This window comes from Hemiscyllium ocellatum, chromosome 7 (genome assembly GCF_020745735.1).
Source record: "Hemiscyllium ocellatum isolate sHemOce1 chromosome 7, sHemOce1.pat.X.cur, whole genome shotgun sequence".
In the NCBI taxonomy this organism is placed as follows: domain Eukaryota; kingdom Metazoa; phylum Chordata; class Chondrichthyes; order Orectolobiformes; family Hemiscylliidae; genus Hemiscyllium; species Hemiscyllium ocellatum.
The window spans coordinates 11543251-11562931 of record NC_083407.1 but is presented as its reverse complement, the minus strand read 5'-3'; the positions used below and the strand labels follow the sequence as shown (position 1 = coordinate 11562931).

The 19681-nt window shown below is 45.4% G+C and overlaps 1 protein-coding gene across 1 annotated transcript; it reads right to left on the bottom strand.

Moving 5' to 3' along the window:
- Nucleotides 1-4903: 4903 nt before the first annotated feature.
- Nucleotides 4904-17908, bottom strand: LOC132817319 (cytochrome P450 27C1-like). Its single transcript, XM_060827730.1, is given in 8 exon segments — nt 4904-5027; nt 6981-7177; nt 9881-9959; nt 12182-12235; nt 12584-12696; nt 16003-16026; nt 16285-16423; nt 17850-17908. Coding segments are annotated over 8 exon segments (789 nt in total).
- Between the last annotated feature and the right edge of the window lie 1773 nt (nt 17909-19681).

Genomic DNA, 19681 nt, shown 5'->3' with positions numbered 1-19681 from the left:
CACTGAGTAGAAAAGTTGGCAAGTCATGTTGCGGCTGTACACCACTTCAGTTAGGGCACATTTTGAGTATAGTTACGAGTCTTTTTCCCAGGGTGGAAATGTCAAGTACAAGGGGTAGAGTTTTAAGGTGAGAGGGGAAAAGTTTAAGGAAAATGTGAGCGGAAAGTTTTTTTTAACACAGAGGGTGGCTGGTGCCTGGAAAATGCTGCCAAGGGAGTTGGTAGAAGCTGATATGACAGCAAAGTTTAACAGGCATTTAGATAGACATAGGTACAGGCAGATGTGATTAGTTTAGTGTGGCATCATGGGTAGCACAGACATGATGGGCTGAAGGATCTGTTCCTGTGCCATACTATTCTGTGTTTTATGATCAAATCTCTGGGATGGCAGGAGTTATGAAGAGACATTGCTTCGGTTAGGCCTATATTCATAGGGGTTCAGGAAAATGTGGGGGCATCTTATAGAAACCTATAAAATTGTAGCATGGCTGGACAGTTTTCCAGTAGAGCTATTCCAATTCTTCTTTCTTTTGTTTGTATTTTAACTGTAGTGTAAGAAGAGGGTGTGTTTTGCTTCAAGCCTGTACTTTATCCAGTCGAATTGTATCCGGAACACAACGCCTTACGTTTGCCTTTAAAAATAAGAAGTTGGGGCCTAGGCTATCTTCCAAATATATTTTGGGGGGGGGTTGGTCTGGTCTGTAACAAAGACCAATCACAAGAGATTGACAAACATTCAGATTTTAAATACATCAAGGAGTGTGTGGGGAAAGCTGGATAATGACATTGATGTGAGATTAATTCGTGAGAGTGGGTTTGAGGTGAAGTGCGATCAGCTGTGACCCCATATTGAATGTCACAGCAGGTTTGAGGGCTGAATGGCCTCCTTCTAGTTTCCATACTGCTGTGGCTCTAGGCTGTAGGCCAGACTTGGCTGAGATGGCAGATTTTCGACCCTGAGGGACATGAATGAAGTAACTGAGTTTTTAATGACAATTGGTGATCATAATATGGTCACCATTTATTGGTGGGTAATTTACTCTTTATTGAATTCAAATCTCACCTTCTGCTATGGTGGGATTTGATCCCATTTTTAAAAAGAATTAATTATCACTAGCTCAACCAGCATTTATTGCTCATCCCTAATTGCGCTGAGGACCATTAAGAGTCAATCACATTGCTGTGGGTCTGGAGTCACACATAAGTTAGGCCAGTTAGGATGGCAGATTTTTTTCACTAAAGGATATTAGTGAATCAGGTGGGTTTTCCGGACAATGGATTCATGGTCATCATTAGATTCTTAATTCCAGATTTTCAATTATTCAAATTCCACTATTGTCCATGGGAGATTCAAACCCAAGTCTCCAGGACATTACCAGGGTCTCTGGACTGAGCTTATAAACCTTATAGAGGTTTATAAAATCATGAGGGCATTAATAGGGTAAATAGACAAAGGCTTTTCCCTGGGGTGGGGGAGTCTAGAACTAGAGGGCATAGGTTTAGGGTGAGAAGGGAAAGATATAAAAGGGACCCAAGGGACAACTTTTTCATGTGGATGGTGGTGTGTGTATGGAATGAGCTGCCAGAGGAAATGGTGTAGGCTGGTACAATGACAATATTTAAAAGGTATCTGGATGGGTACATGAATAGGAAGGGTTTGGAGGGATATAGGCCAAGTGCTGGCAAATGGGACTAGATTAGGTTAGGATATCTGGTCAACTTCTGTGCTGTACATCTCTGTGACTCTATAACAGTCCAGTGATAATGTCATCTCCCTGTTTTACCAGAACATTAGCCTGCAGTTCCATTTACTACTCTGCCTTTATCACTGTGCTACAGAAAAATGGGGCATGGCCTCACTTATATAGATGATTTGGATGAAGGGACAGAGGGTATGGTTGCAAAATTTGTTAATGGCATAAAGATACATGGGAAACTACATTGAAAAAAGTGCATATGGAATCTGCAAAGTAATATAAATCGTTTCTGTAAATGGTCAAAGATTTGGCAGATGGAGTATAATGTAAATTTGTCCAGCTGTGCAGGAAGAACAGAAAATCAGTGTTTTTATTTAAACGGTGAGAGATTGAAGAGCTCTTCAGACACTGGGGAATCTGAGTGTCCTGATATACAAATTGCAAAACATTAGAATGCAGATGCAGCAAGTGTTTAGGAAGGCAAATTGAATGATGTTTACTGCAAGGGGAATAAGACCATGAGAAATAGGAACAGGAGTAGGCCATTCAGCCCCTCAAGCCTGCTACGTTATTCAACAGGATCACGACTGATCCAACATTCCTCATTTCCCTAGAACCCTTGATTCCGTGACCGATCAAGAATCCATTTATCTCCATCTTAAATATACACAAGGACTCCGTTCCCCCACAGCTCTCTGTGGCAAGGAGTTCCAAAGACTCTCAACTCTCAGAGAGGAATTTCCTCCTCATCTCAGTCTTAAATTGGTGCCCCTTTATTCTGAGACTTTGCCCTCTGTGAATGGTGTGTTATAATATGGATGTTTTGCTGCAGTTCTAGACAGCGTGGTTGACTGAGTACTGCAGACTGTTTTGGTTTCTCATTATGTAAGGGCATAAAGGAATTAGAAGCAATTGAAAGAAGGTTCACTTGTTTGATACATGGAATAGCGGGGGAGATTTGAGGAAATGTTGGACTGCATGTAACTGGATCTGCCCCTTAAGTGCTGTAAGCTACAGGGCTACTGGCCATGTGGAGGAAGATGGGATTAGAAAGGGAGTCTTTGGGTCAGCATGGATGAGATGAGCCAAGTAACCCCTTCTGTGCTGTATCATTTCTATGGTGTGGGCCTGTATCTATTGAGAAGTCATCTTACTGAGACATATTAAATCCTGAGGGGACTTGACAGTGTAGATACGGAGAGGTCATTGTCCCTTGTGGGAGAGTCTATGGCCAGGGCATCATTTAAGAATAAGGGATCAGATATTTAAACTGAAGATGAGGAATTCTTAGGCTGAGTGCCATTAGAAGAACTGTCTGTTTCAGACATCGGTGGAGACAAAGTCACTGAACAATTTTAAGGCAAATGTGGACAGATTTTTGACTAACAAAGGAGTCACTGGAGAATGAAATGCGATTGAAGATTTGAGACTAAAATCTAGCCAGTTTTGACCTTCTTGAATGGCAGTGCAAGCTAATGGACCATCCTGCTCCTAATTCGTACATCTGTGTGTAAGTCAACCAGGGAATCAATGCAGAGTTCCACTCTCCGAAGAGGGAAACTACATAATTTGCAAATCTACAGACATGGAACCTGCTTTTTTCCTTATAGATATGTTAATCAGCCTTAGTTTGGAATGAACATTGGAAGTATATTAATTAGAGAGAACATGTGAGTGGAGATCACTAGGGTCTGCTCTAATGAGTAATCAAATAACCTGTTAGAAATATTTTTAAAAAATCACACATGATATTTACAACCAAAATATCAATGTACATGAGTTTATGTTTTCAAAAAACATAACTTTTAAGTCATATCCTTGGATTTGAAAATGTTACCACACCCAACCCAATTTATATGAATTTTTGAACTCCAAATTTCAAAAAGTTCCCTCCAACTTAATGTGAGTTTGAAATACAGGGTAGTTCTTCTATAACGCTCGTTGCGTCAGCACGAATTGACTATAATGCGATTGATAAATTGTGGACATTGTTTGCATAACACCACGTTTCTGCTAATGGGTGTAGCGGGTTTTTCACAGCATGATCTTATACAGCGTTATTTCTACTGTAGTTTTCCATAGTGCGACTTTCTATAGCGCGAGGTTGCAGACAAACACAACTGTCATGTTGTACCAGAACGACCTCTAGTGGATTGAAATATCCCGAATTAAATTGGCTTTCAACAGTACTGAATCTGAAGAGTGTGTGTGCTTCACCCTCCTGATTTAGAAGACAGTGGCGTGAACATTCTTCAATACTTAGATGCACTGTTTGCGATTGCTGCACTTTGTAAGTTCACATGTGGGGGGCGACTGTAAACTTAAAAGCAGGTTCTAGCAGCAAATCTCCCCCACCCCCTCCATTCCAATGCTCTTTTGCTGAGTGCGATCCGATCCCTGCAAGACATGGCCCCTTTAACATCGCTGTGCTGTTATCCATCTTCAAGGGACCACTGCTTGCGCCCGGCAATCCTAGTTTGCTGAGTTAGCCAGGCATGACCTTTGTGACTTTGAGAGAAAAGTAGGGCAGGGCAGATGGTGGAGGTATTGAGAAATTGTCGGGGGTGGTGGGGGGAGTTGTTTGGGGTGGGAGGAGTGGTGGTGCAGAAAAATGGCAGGGGGAATGGTGAGGATGGGTGGTGTGATGTGACAATCTGTCATCTTAAAACTTTCCCAAGTGGTTACCAATGAAACATTCCCCATTCAGTCATGATTTGGATATGCCGGTGTTGGACTGGGGTGTACAAAGTTAAAAATCACACAACACCAGGTTATAGTCCAACAGATTTAATTGGAAGCACACTAGCTTTCGGAGCGATGCTCCTTCATCCTACCACTTGATGAAGGAGTGACGCTCCGAAAGCTATTTCAGTTAAACCTGTTGGACTATAACCTGGTGTTGTGTGATTTTTAACTTCCCCATCCAGGCATTTCCAACAGAGGGCGACCTTTGGCATCAATGCGGGGTTGAACAATCTGCTCTGTGCACGCAGTTAGATTTGAGTTGAGCCAAAGACTTCATCACGTTTCTTCATCGCCTGTCGCTGTTTATCTAGATGTCTTGAAAGCTGTTGCTGCAGATTAAGTGAAATCCGTTGGCAGAAACACTTGCAGTTAGTTCCTGAGGCATCCACTTTATGCCTCCCTTGCCCATAGCCCCTAGCCCCTTGCCCCTATCCCCTAGCCCCTAGCCCCGTGGTAGTCACATTACTTCCTGTCCACAAACTTGAGGTTGATAGGCTTCCCTGGACCCAATAGGCCTTGGATTTTGGTACAAACTGTTCCGGTGTTGGGAGCCAAGTGGACCTCAAATGCTGGCAGGAGTTGGAGAGAGTGGAGGTTAACATGGTCACTACAAAGGGGAAACAAATTAAATGGCAACCCTTCCAACCCACAGCATTTGCGCAGCACCTTCAGGAAGTAACGCATCAAAGAATGACACGGGGGTGTAAAGTTATGAATGGGGGGCGGGTGGGGGGGGGGGGGGCGTTGGTGGGAAACACTAGGATTGGTGGCCAAAACGTAGTCAAAGAGGTACGTTCTGAGTGACTTAAAAGGAAAAGGGACAGGTCAGTTCAGAGGAGAGACAGGGCAGTCGAGGGAGAGAAAGATTGGTTTGGGGGGGGGGGTCAGTTCTCCTCATCTCCATCTTAAATGGGAGACCCCTTTTGTTTTCAAATGCGTTCTCCAAATCTAGTCAGTTCAGGGGAGGGACGGGCCAGGGGTCAAGGTGGAAAGCACAGGCTCCAATGGAGAGGCAATGGAATTGGAGAATGGAGGCAAGAACTGGAGGAGCGCACAGACCTTGCAAGGTAATTGGAGTTGTAGTGTCATAGAGGTCTACAGCATGGAAACAGGCCCTTCGGCCCAACTTACCCATGCCATCCAGTTTTCACAATTTAAACTGGTCACTCGGGACTGGAAAAGCCTGAAGAGACAGGCCATGTTGGGTTGGGGGCATATATGAATCATCTATGAGATGACCTATTCCCTCAATGTGTAAATCTGAAATAGTGTATAAATGATTGAGAATTTAATTAACTCAACCTAATAACATGTAATGTATGGACATTAATATAAAACACAAAGTGCTGTGAACCTTTAATTTTTCTTCAGTAAGTTAAGGAGATCAGCATTTTGTAAAATCCTGTAACTACTTTATGTTGAAATGTTTCTAATTCTGAATCTTTCATTATTGTGTTGAAAATGTGTTGCTGGAAAAGCGCAGCAGGTCAGGCAGCATCCAAGGAGCAGGAGAATCGATGTTTCGGGCATGAGCCCTTCTTCAGGAATGAGGAAAGTGTGCCAAGCAGGCTAAGATAAAAGGTAGGGAGGAGGGACTTGGGGGAGGGGCGTTGGGAATGCGATAGGTGGAAGGAGGTTAAGGTGAGGGTGATAGGCTGGAGTGGGGGTGGGGGTGGAGAGGTCAGGAAGAAGATTGCAGATTAGGAAGGTGGTGCTGAGTTCGAGGGTTGAGACTGAGACAAGGTGGGGGGAGGGGAAATGAGGAAACTGGAGAAATCTGAGTTCATCCCTTGTGGTTGGAGGGTTCCTATGCGGAAGATGAGGAGCTCTTCCTCTAGCTGTTGTGTTGCTATGGTCTGGCGATGGTCTTCCCCTCTCTACAAGGATAATGCCTTCCTTGAAGAAGCTCTTTTCCTCCCTCTACAAGGATACTCCTCGAAGTTTAACCGACTGCGAATCCTCTTGCAAGGATGCCTTCCTTGAAGAAGCTCTCTTCCTCCCTCTACAAGGATTCTTCCTGACCTCTCCGCGCCCCACCCCCATTCCTGCCCATCACCCTCACCTTAACCTCCTTCCACCTATTGCATTTCCAACGCCCTCCCCCAAGTCCCTCCTCCCTACCTTTTACCTTAGCCTGCTGGGCACACTTTCCTCATTCCTGAAGAAGGGCTCATGCCTGAAACGTCGATTCTCCTGCTCCTTGGATGCTGCCTGACCTGCTGTGCTTTTCCAGCAACACATTTTCAACTCTGATCTCCAGCGTCTGCAGTCCTCACTTTCTCCTTCATTATTATGTACCTAGTTTTCAGTTTAGTCATGGCCTAGAATTGTTATTGCTTATGAATGTTTGTTTTATGTGTCTCAACACTGAAATTCAGAATCCGCTGCCAATTTCTGAAAACTCATTACCTATCAATGTAGAAACCACATCCTCGCGTGAAAACAGCACATTCGCTCCTGGCTTTGGGAGCTAAGGGCCCCCCCAAAATCAGAACCCCTTTTGTGCCCACCTGAGTAACAGCAAGACCTGCCTGTATAAAGCACTAGGTGTATCTCCAACTCCGCGATCCTCCGCCCCACACAGCTCCGCACCCCGTCACCGAGCGGGATTGTTCCGAAGTTATCCACGCGATCCGTGTCAGTCTTCCGCAGCCAGCGGTGAGGCTGAAACTCTCTGGGCTTTTCAAAAGCCTCGTTGCTGTGAGATGTCACGTAGTGGCAGAGGGCAAGCAGAGTCTGAACAGGAAAGCAGAGAAGCAAAATGAGATAACACGGAAGCAATTATTAGGCTGGCTTCCCTGCAGGGCACGGGTTCAGTGACAATCCTTGCAGGATGGATTATAAAACATATACCATAAGGAGATTCAGCGACAAACTTCATCTACATATATTTTTAAAATAGTTACAGTAGGGTGCAACTCCACTCTTTCCTGAATAATGAAAATATTCAAACTGCTCAACAAATCGTAGACATCTTTTGTTTTCCTTTTCTTTACAAATCTGATGTGACCACTGGCTTGTAATGCTTCAGAGGTTACCTTCCTCCTTACATCAGAGTTTCAGAATTTGAGGAAGGAGTCTGACCTGTTCCTGTCAATGGCCTCAGAATTGAGGCATGGGGCAGCATAGTGGCCCAGTGGTTAGCGCCACTACCTCACAGCGCTAGAGACCCAGGTTCAATTCCAGCCTCAGGTGATTGTCCATGTGAATTTCCTCCAACAGTCCAATGATGTGCAGGTTAGGTGGATTGGCCATGCTAATTTTTTTTTGTTTTTAATTCATTCATGGGATGAGGATGTCACTGGTTTTTTTGTCCATTTATTGTCCATCCCTAATTGCCCAGAGGGCAGTTAAGAGTCAACCACATGGCTGTGAGGCTGGAGTCATATGTAGGCCAAACCAGATTAGTGAACCAGATGCGTTTTTCCAGCAATTGACAATGGATTCATGGTCATCATTAGACTCTTTATTCCAGATTTTTTTGATGAATTCAAATTCCACCATCTGCCGTGGTGGGATTTGAACCTGTGTCCCCAGGACATTACCCATGTCTCTGGATTAACTGCCCAGCAATAATACCACTAGACTCCCCATATACTAAATTGCCCATACCATCCAGGTGTGTGTAAACTAGGTGGGTCAGCCATGGAAGATGCAGGGTTGTAGGGACAGAGTAATAGAGATGGGTCCAGGTGGGATGGTATTTGGAGAATCAGCATGGACATGATGGGCTGAATAGTCTGCTGCCACACTGGAGGGATTCTATGAAATCCTTTCTTGACTAAGGATGGCTTTCTCCTTTCATCAGACATGTCTGCCTGATTCTGACTCGGAGTCAATAGATGTGAAGCTGTAATAGCAGAGCGGGAAGGTCAATGTTTTGGGCCGAAACAATTTATCCGTGACTCTGACTCGGGTCGGGATTGGCTTCAGAAACAACTTGTGTTGGTTTGAAGAGATACACTCCACTGACAGGCCAATTATCCAATTCATCAGACCCTCCCCTAACTCGTCCAGACTCACTTCTTCATGAACTTCTTTAGTTAAATCATGACAGGCATGTAAAAAAAAATCTAACCTTTTCATGACCAAACATTTTGAACAAATACATGTAAGGTCCACACAAAAGGCCACAGAAAATCCTAATGTCCTGGTGCATAAATTAGAAACAGTAAGCATGCAGATACAGCAAATGATTAAGAAGGCTATTGGAATGTGATAGATTTATTGGAAGAGGAATGAAACATAAAAGTATACAGGGCGTCATTTTGAATTCTACGTGCAGGGTTGGTCTAATGTTTCAGGAAGAATGGAAATGCATTGGAGGTGTTTCAGGGGAGGCTTACTGCATTGAGACCCACAATGGGAGGATTGTCTTGAGAGGAAAGAGTGGGTTTGTTTGTACTAGAGTGGAAGAGCGTGGTGCTGGAAAAGCACAGCAAGTCAGACAACAGCTGTGGAACTGGAGAATCGATGTTTCAGGCATGAGCCCTTCATCAGGAATTGGGCCTATGCCCAAAATGTCGATTCTCCTGCTCCTCAAATGCTGCCTGACTGGCTGTGCTTTTCCAGCACCACGCCCTTCAATTCTGATCTCCAGCACCTGCAGTCCTCTCTTTCTCCTTGTTTCTACTGGAGCTTAGAAGAGGTGTGACTCATTGAGAGATGAAGATCTAAAAAGGCCTTGATGAGGCGGCCCTGGGAAGGGTGGCTTCCCTTGCGGGTGAGTCCAGAACTGGACAGTATGGTTTTACAATGAGGGGGGCACCCTTTCAGGACAGAATCGAGGGGATTTCTTCCCTCTCAGAGGGCCGTGTGACTTAGGAACTCTCTGCCTTATAAGGAGATAGGGCCTTGGGGTTCACTGAATTTTTCTAAAGCGGAGGTGGATACATTTTCCTCAGGGAAGATGACCAAAAGTGATCGTGATTTGGGCTGGGTTGGGAATCTGTAATTCAAAGCACAAACAGATCCACCATGAACTTATTGAACAGTGGACCACGCTTGGAGGGGCTGAATGGTCTATCACTGCTCTTAATTAGAGTCATAGAGTCATAGAGATGCACAGCACGGAAACAGACCCTTCAGCCCAACCCGTCCATGCCAACCAGATATCCCAACCCAATCTAGTCTCACCTGCCAGCACCTGGCCCATATCCCTCCAAACCCTTCCTATTCATATACCCATCCAAATGCCTCTTACATGTTGTAATTGTACCAACCTCCACCCGAGGCTGGAATCGAACCCAAGGTTCCTAGCGCTGGGAGGTAGCAGTGCCAACCACTGAGCCACTGCGCCACCTCAAAATAAGATTCTCTCACTATGATTTAATAAAAGCGGAGCCTTTTATGCACATTACTTTTAACAGAGATTAACCTTAGGAAGTTATTAATTTCCACAGTACAAGCAGTAATTTAAAGAGTAAATGGTTGGCTCACCCCACTTGGAATAAAGTATCCACCGACAATCATGTCCTCCTGGGTGATCCAACCATTTCCGGGAAGGACAGGGGACAGTCTGAGGATGGGAAGCACACAGGAGTTTTTTCAGTTGACAGTGAGAGCCTCCTTCCATTCCCCACCCCCACCCCCACCCCCACCCCCACACCCACATTATTCAACATCGACCAGTTCCCCGGGACAGGCTATGACACACTTGGCTGGTTCCCATTGGTACTGTCCTATACACCTCATGTTTCAACAGCCAGCCCCATCCAGTGAGCTCATCCTGCAAGGGGATTCATAGAGCTGATTGGATCACTTGTCAGCTTTCCCAAAAGAGCAAATGGTTCATGGGTCACTTGAGAGATTCCAAGTACAACTAAATAATGTGGGAATTTACCTCATATCTGGTCACCCTGCTGTACAAAATATAGTATTAAATTGGAGAGGATGCAGAAAATATTTTCTAGGATGTTGCCAGGACTGGAGGGATTGAGGTGTAAGGACAGGCTGGATAGGCTGGGACATTTTTCATAGGAAGTTGAGGGGTGACCTTATGGAGGTTTATAGATTCATGAGGGGCATAGATAAAGTGAGTAGCAAAGGTCTTTTCCCTCAGGTCGGGGAGTTTAAAACTAGGGGGTATAGGTTTAAGGTAAGAGGAGAAAGATTTTAAAGGGACCTGAGGGACAACATTTTCACATAGAGGGTGGTTTGCAGGTAGAATGAACTTCCAGAGGATGTGGTGCATGTGGGAACAGTTACAATGTTTAAAAGACATTTGGAAAGGCATGTGAATAGGAAATGTTTGGAGGATTATGGGCTAAATGCAGGCAGATGGGAATAGTTTAGCTTGGGATTATGGTCAACATGGATGAGTTGGACCGAAGGGTCTGTTTCTATGCTGTATGACTTTATGATGCTGACAGTGGGTCACATTACAGCACCGAGGTAAGCAAAGCAATGGGCAGATCCCTTTTGGATATTCCTCCCTCCTCCAGGGCTAACTTTTGAAACATTTCCTAATACTAAGGAAAATGTGACCTTGCCAAAGTCTTTCTGGACTATAGAGCTGCTCTGTCATTTGAGAAAGACTGGTGGCTTAACCCAAAAGGTCACCACTTCCAAGGTGAAGGGCGAGCTTCATGTAACCTTAGGTGGCAGTGGGAATTGAACTCATGTTGCTCACGTCACTCCGTGGGCTGACCAGCTGTCCTGCCAACTGAGCTAATCAACCCCCTGCAACTGCCTCCCACTGCCAGGGGAACAGGCAAGGGGGCTCTTGTGACCCAGTGGTAGTGTTCCTCCCTCACAGCCTAGAGGCATGGTTCAAATCCCACTTGCTCTAAAGGTGTGCCATAACATATCGGAACAGATTTATGAAGGATATCGGGAACAGATGAGAAAGTCAGTTTGGAAAGGGTTAAATGAATGACTATGTTGTGAACATGCCCAGTTTATCATGTGTCTTTCCAGGTGATTAAGTATTTGCCTGCATCTTTCGCATAATGTTGCACAAAGTACCTTCACTTAGAATGAAGTATTTTTTGTCAAGCATAGTCTCCCTGCTGGCCGTGTCTAACAGTAGGCAGAATAACCACTTTATCTGCTATTTGTGGTGTAATTTGGGCAAATGCTTGACACACTTACAGGGAAACTTTCCTGCCCTTCTGCAAAGATAGCCAATGGGACCTTTGCAAACCCCTGCCTAATCCTGTTGTGTCTCAGTTTAATCTCCCTCAGCAGCATCTCTTTCATTACTGCATCATAGTCATGGAATGGAAGAGGACTGCAGCACAGATAAAGGCCCTTCAGCCCATCAGGTCTGTGCCAGTCAAAATCAAGCACTTAACTATTCTAATCCCATTTACCATCACTTGGCCTGCAGCCTTGCCATTGCAAGTGCACATCTCAATACTTCCTAAATGTTAAGAGGATTTCTACTCCTAACCACCCTTACAGTTAGCAAGTTCCAGCTTCCTAACACCCTCTGGGTGAAAACTATTTTGTTTACATCCCCTCTATGCCTTCTGCCCCTTATCTTCAATCTACGCCCTGCCCTCCTGGTCACTGATCCCTCCACCAAGGGAAGAAGTTCCTTCCCGTCTGCCCCATCTATGTCCCTCTCCATCATGTCCCCTCTCAATCTCCTCTGCACCAGGGAAAACAAACCCCAGGCTGTCCAACCTCTCTTCATAACGAGGGGACGTGGCATTGCAACCCACTCACACTCTGCCACAAGCAAGACAAGCCATGCAAAAACCAACTGGGAAAAGGAAATCAAGATAAACACTTCACCTCAATGTTTCCTTGAGGGGTCCTCAGACCAGAGGTAATTTGGACAGATCCGAAAGGGTGGACGCTAGGAAAATTTTTCCGTTAGGCGAGGAGACTAGGACCCGTGGGCACAGCTTTAAAATTAGAGGGGGTCAATTCAGAACAGAAATGCGGTGACATTTCTTCAGCCAGAGAGTGGTGGGCCTGTGGAATTCATTGACGCAGAGTGCAGTGGAGGCCGGGACGCTAAATGTCTTCAAGGCAGAGATTGATAGATTCTTGATGTCTCGAGGAATTAAGGGCTACGGGGAGAATGTGGGTAAGTGAAGCTGAAATGCCCATCAGCCATGATTGAATGGCGGAGTGGACTCGATGGGCCGAATGACCTTACTTCCACTCCTACATTTTATGGTCTTATCCTGAGCCGTGGGGGTCACATCGGATCCAAGCTTGTGAACAATCCCTTCATACACAAGCCTCTGAATAGCAGGATACCTGGCCAGTAGGTATGTGCGCCAAGATAATGTGAAGGAAGTCTGGATTTGAACCACAACAAGACCAGTTAGCTTCAAGGCAGCAGGCCCCTCCAACCCCCTCCGACCCCCTCCCTGACCATCCTGAAAAGCCATTGGAAAATTAGTGGGCAAAGAAATCTGCAATTGTCGGAAAGCTGAAATTAAAAACAAAAGAAAAGTGCTAAAAGCACTCAGTGGTTCTGAGGGAAAGTCATAGATCAGAACAGTGAATTCAGTTTCTCTTTCATGTGAATTTATTGGAGACTGACTCTTTTATTGGACACTTGGATAAATTTACTGCCCCCCCCCCCCCCCCCCCCACACTCCCCCAAACTATCTCACCATCTCTAGCACATTGGAAATTAGGGTCATAGAGTTGTATAGTACAGAAGGTAAAAAGAAGGGCTGCAGATGCTGGAAACCAGATTCTGGATTAGTGGTGCTGGAAAAGCACAGCAGTTCAGGCAGCATCTGAGGAGCAGTAAAATTGACGTTTCGGGCAAAAGCCCTTCATCAGGAATAAAGGCAGAGAGCCTGAAGGGTGGAGAGATAAATGAGAGGAGGGTGGGGGTAGGGAGAAAGTAGCATAGAGTATAATAGGTGAGTGGGGAAGGGGATGGAGGTGATAGGTCAGGGAGGAGGGTGGGGGAAGGTAGCAAAGAGTACAATGGGTGGATGGGGGTGGGATGAAGGTGATAGGTCAGAGAGGAGGGTGGAGTGGATAGGTGGAAAAGAAGATGGGCAGGTAGGACAAGTCAGGGTGACAGTGCTGAGCTGGAAGTTTGGAACTGGGGTGAGGTGGGGGAAGGGAAAATGAGGAAACTGTTAAAGTCCACATTGATGCCCTGGGGTTGAAGTGTTCTGAGGCGGAAGATGAGGTGTTCTTCCTCCAGGCGTCGGGTAGTGAGGGAGCGGCGGTGAAGGAGGCTCAGGACCTGCATGTCCTTGGCAGAGTGGGAGGGGGAGTTGAAATATTGGGCCACAGGGGGGTGGGGTTGGTTGGTGCGGGTGACCCAGGGATGTTCCCTAAAGCGCTCTGCTAGGAGGCGTCCAGTCTCCCCAATGTAGAGGAGTCCCTTTGGTCCAACTCCTCCAGGCTGACCAGATATCCTAAAATAATCCAGTCCCATTTGCCAGCACTTGGCCTATATCCCTCTAAACCGTTCCTGTTCATTTATCCATCCAGATGCCTTTTAAATGTTGTAATTGTACCAGCCTCCACCACTTCCTCTGGCAGCTCATTGTATACATGCACCTACCTCTGTGTGAAAAAGTTGCCACTTAAGTCCCTTAAATTTTTTTCCCCCTCACCTTAAACCTATGCCCTCCAGTTTTGGAATCCACTTACAAGGGGAAAAGACCTTGGCTGTTCACCCTATCCATGCCCCTTATAATTTTACCATGCTCTATGAGGTCACCCCTGAGCCTCCGACGCTGCAGGAAAAATAGCCCTATCCTATTCAGTCTCTCCCTATAGTTCAAACCCTCCAACCTTGGCAATATTCTTGGAAATCTTTTCTAAACCCTTTCAAGTTTCACTACATCCTTCCTATAGCAGGGAGATGTGGATTCTGTAGTGACCTTTCCCTAGTTAGACGTCCTGTTGCATCACCAAATGTATTTAAAGAGGAGGTAGATAGATTTTTGAGGGCTAGGAGGAGGAGTCCAAGTGGAGGTGGTGATGCCTGGTCCAGATCAACCATGACCTTGTTGAATATGGGACCAAATTGGCCTACTCCCAGTTCTTTTGTTCTTCCATGGTTAGACTGATTTGCACAAGGTTTGGCTGCCTTACCAGATGGGAGAAAGTGAGGACTGCTGATGCTGGAGATCAGAATCGAGAGTGTGGTGCTGGAAAAGCACAGCAGGTCAGGCAGCATCCGAGGAGCAGGAGAATCGACGTTTTGGGCGTAAGCCCTTCGTCAGGAATGAGGCCTGATTCCTGCTCTTCGGATGCTACCTGAGCTGCTGTGCTTTCCCAGCATGACATTCTGGATGACTGCCTTACTAGATGGACCATTAACTTCCCTGAGCAGCAATTGAGCAACATCATCCTGGAGTAAGACTTTTCTTCATCTATATCAACTTGCACACTTTATCTCCCTTCCACATGGTAGGAGTTAAGGTTTATATGGAATTCCATTTGCAGGGTTTACTGACACACTGCAGTGTATCTTACAGAGTACAGCGTTAGATCCTCAAATCTCCTCCAAAAATATGTAGAGTGCTTAAGGAATATTTGAGGATTTGGCCTCCACCTCAATAAATTTTATTTGTACAATAAGTGATTTTATTTGTAAAATACCATGAATCTTTAAGGAATATCTAGTGTTTGTACACACTTTATTGATTGAATGAAATAAAAACTGTGCAACCATGCTTTTTTATGTTTTATGTTCAATTTGGCTTTCTTTGTTTACGATCAGATCTGTTATCCGAACAATCAGTTATCAGAACAAAATTCTCCTTGCCTGTCTCATTCGGATAATCAAGTTTGCTCTGTGTATCTGTCAGCCAGGACTCCCTGATTGGACCAGATTAACAGCCCCGATCCAGGGACTCATATTGAATTCCACCTGGTTACCCACAATCCCTACACCCACATCTTATGAATGAATAAAAAGGATATTTGCTTACCAATTAATTATCCCTAATAAGATTCACTCTTGTACAATCATCAATATGGAGTCCTGTACTCAGGGCTTGAGCTGAGAAGCAGTTTGTCAAGGAATGACCTTGATTTGTGAATCCTATTCACATTTCCAGATTTCATAGTTTCTTGGTAATAGAGCAGGAGGAGGCCATTTGGCCCATCTAGGCTGCTCCGCCATTCATTAATATCATTGCTGATTTATCCATCATCCCAGCTCCTCCTAATTATCCCGATCACCTTTAGTTCTCTTACATGCAAAAGCCCATCCAACCATGTCTTGAATATATTTAATGAAGCTGCTTCTACTGCTTCCTTGGCAATTCCAGATTCACTGCTTTTTGGGAAAAGCAGTTCCTCCTCATCTTTGTGCTGTATCTGCTCCCCCTAATCTTGAGGCCATGTCACCTCATCCTAGTCTCAGCCCCAGCATAAACAACTTGCCTGCCTCTATCTTGTCTATCCCTTTTTCATAATTTTATATGTTTCCGTGAGATACCCTCTCATTCTTATAAATTCTAGTGATTACAGTCCCAGGTGGCTCGATCTCACCTCATCGAGTAACCCCCTCATCTCTGGAATTTGGAGAGACAGGGAGGGGGAGTCACACCTCTGGTTTCTCTCGGACGGTCCCTGACCACAGAGAGAGGTGATGGTGGCTGTGGTATTAGATTTACCGTATCGACGCCTGTCAGCAGCACCTAGAACATAGAACATAGAACAATACAGCACAGAACAGGCCCTTCGGCCCACGATGTTGTACCGAACATCTATCTTAGATTAAGCACCCATCCATGTACCTATCCAATTGCCGCTTAAAGGTCGCCAATGATCTGACTCTACCACTCCCACGGGCAGCGCATTCCATGCCCCCACCACTCTCTGGGTAAAGAACCCACCCCTGACATCTCCCCTATACCTTCCACCCTTCACCTTAAATTTATGTCCCCTTGTAACACCTCTGACGTGTTTGCGTAAATCTCCTCCAGGGTCATCTCCTGCTGGACGAGCATGTAGGTCAATAACCCCCCCTGGACAGACTGCCCCTGCTCCAACTGCTGCTTGATCTGTACCAGCTTTCAGTTGACGTGCGTCTCACTTGGTCATTCATGGCTGGGGTGGGAGAAAGAAAGTTGAGGAAGTGAGTGATGGGAATACGGGAAGTAAAATAAATGAACTGTGATCAACTTTCAGTCAACATTGGCAGGTCCTTCCAAGGTGTTTTTCCAACTTGTTGGAGAAATTTGCCCAATAGGCTAGAGATCACAAAACATAGCTCCAAGTGAAATTGACAAACAGTTTATTGCAAGCGATATTGCTGGAGGAGAAACTGACTAGGCTGACACAGAACTGACGGTCTGTACAGGTAGATCAGGTTTCTCCCAGAGCTGAGGATGAGACCAGTTTTATAGTAATGCTGCACAATGACACTGATTAAGAAATGGGAAACTACAATGTTTCTGGAAATGGAGTAGTTTAGTTGCAAGGATGCTAATTGGAAAACAGGTTATCGGATGAATGTCTTGTTCCTTTACACAATGCAACATCCTGACATGGTTCCATTCATCTTCACAGGTAGGTGTTAATGTCTCTTCTGAAGTGGTGAGGTGCTTCCATTGTCCTGTTCCTGGAGCATGTCCTTGCTAGTGAATGTCTGTCTGTCCTGCTCTTTGTGTGGCTTGGGTATTGCTGGGTTGTGAAACTGCCCTTGGGGCTTTGAAATATCTGTGATGCTCTGTCATGTCCATGGGAGCTTAAAGTGTATTGCCTTGCCTACGTGCTGTATAATTGAGCTTGTGAGCTGCTTGGGAATTCTGGGTGTTCTGGTACAGTTTGGCCCATTTTGCTTTTGTGGGCCTATCATGAGTTAGCAAATCTTTTCCCACACAACTGTAGGGAGTCCGAGCAATATCGCTGAGATATTTTTAATCAATGTGTTCAGAGATGTTATTACACACCACAGGAGAAGGCGGGAATCAAACCCAAACCTCCTAGCTCTGAGGTAGGGACACTACCACTGTACCACAAGGTTACAGAGATGATTGGGCATAGGTGATACTCACTTAAAAGTTGAGGGTTACGTACAGCTCAGTGAAGATTCTTGTGGTACAGTGGTAGTGTTCCTGCCTCAGAGCTAGGAGACCTGAGGTCAAGCCCCCACCTACTCCAGAGGTACATAATAACGTCCCTGAGCAAAGAGAAAAGAATTGCAGTCTTGTAGTTCAGGCTCTCTATCCAGTTGTTGTTTTCCTGGAGTCTGTAAGTCGTGTGTATGTTGGTTGTTGGCCCTGTTCAGGTATCTGAACAATCTTTTGTTGTTGTTTTGTTTCCACCTTAACCTCCCCCCCCACCCCACCCCACCCCACCCCACCCCACCCTACACTTGGTCCTGATCTTTGGGTGCCTGGTGTGGAGGGGACTGTGGGCAGGTTCAGCGGACCTCTTTGTAGACCCGTTGCTGGGCATGGCTGAGATGACCATCAAAGTCAAAATGTTCAGTCTTAAAAGTGACCAAATATCTCACTGTTTGAATAAAGATAACTCTTTCAAGGCTGCCATTACATTGAGGAAGATCGTCGCCATATTGTTCATTGTAACCCGCATATGACATCCAGCCATGGGAATAAATGCCTTGCTAGCCACACTCATACTCTAAAAGGAAGCTTAAAGAACATAATTATATTTAGTCATGGGATGTGGGCATTGGTGGCTGGGCCACAGCATTTATTTCCTGTCCTTAATCTCCCTAGAGATGTGCTGCTGAGCCACCATCTCGAATTGATGAAACAGAATCACATCATAGAATCCCAACAGTATGGAATCAGGCCATTCTGCCCATCGAATCCACACCAATCCTCAAAAGAGTAGCCCACCCGGACACAATCTCCTACCCTGTCCCTGTAACCCTGCATTTCCAGATGCACTGCTTCAGTGTCTGTGGAGTCGTGAATGATGCTGAACATTGTACAATCACTTCTGACCATAAGATATAGGAGCAGAGTGAGTACTGCAGATGCTGGAGATCAGAGTCAAGATTAGAGTGGTGCTGGAAAAGTAAAGTAAGTCAGGTATCACCCGAGGAACAGGAAAATCGACGTTTCATTTCCTGATGAAGGGCTTTTGCCCGAAACGTTGATTTTCCTGTTCCTTGGATGCTGCCTGATCTGCTGTGCTTTTCCAACACCACTCTGATCTAGACATAAGATATAGGAGCAGAGTTAGGCCATTCAGCCCATCGTGTCTGCTCTACTGTTCAATCACGACTTATATGTCCCTATACCCCATTCTCCTCTCTTCTCCCTCTAACCCTTGATCCCATTACTATCTATCTCTGTCTTAAAGTCACTCAATGACTTGGCCTCTATAGCCTTCTGTTCCACAGATTAACCACACTCTAGTTGTAGAAAGTCCTCCTCATCTCAGTTCTAAAGGGTCGTCTGTTCACTTTGAGGCTGTACCCTTGGGTCCGAATCTCTCCTGCTCGTGGAAACATCTTCTCCAAGTCCACCCTATCCAGGCCTCTCAGAATTCTGTAAGTTTCAATCAGATCCCACTCCCCCATCCTTCTAAACTCCATTGAGTCCTTAACCACTCCTCATATGACAAGCCCTTCATCTCAGGGATTATTCTTGAAAACTATCCAATGATAGTACACCCTTCTTGAGACAGGGGGCTAAAAACTGCTTACTACATTCCAAATGTGGCCTGATCAGAGCTTTATAAAGTCTCATCAGTACATCTCTGCCCTTGTATTCTAGCCCTCTCTCCACACCATATCACATCACACCACATCACACCACATCACACCACATCACATCACATCACACCACATCACATCACACCACATCACATCACACCACATCACACCACATCACACCACACCACATCACACCACATCACATCACATCACATCACACCACATCACACCACATCACATCACACCACATCACATCACATCACACCACATCACACCACATCACATCACATCACACCACATCACATCACATCACATCACACCACATCACACCACATCACATCACATCACATCACACCACATCACACCACATCACACCACATCACATCACATCACACCACACCACATCACATCACATCACATCACATCACACCACATCACACCACATCACACCACATCACATCACATCACACCACATCACACCACATCACATCACATCACACCACATCACATCACATCACATCACATCACACCACATCACATCACACCACATCACACCACATCACATCACATCACATCACATCACACCACATCACATCACATCACACCACATCACACCACATCACACCACATCACATCACATCACACCACATCACATCACA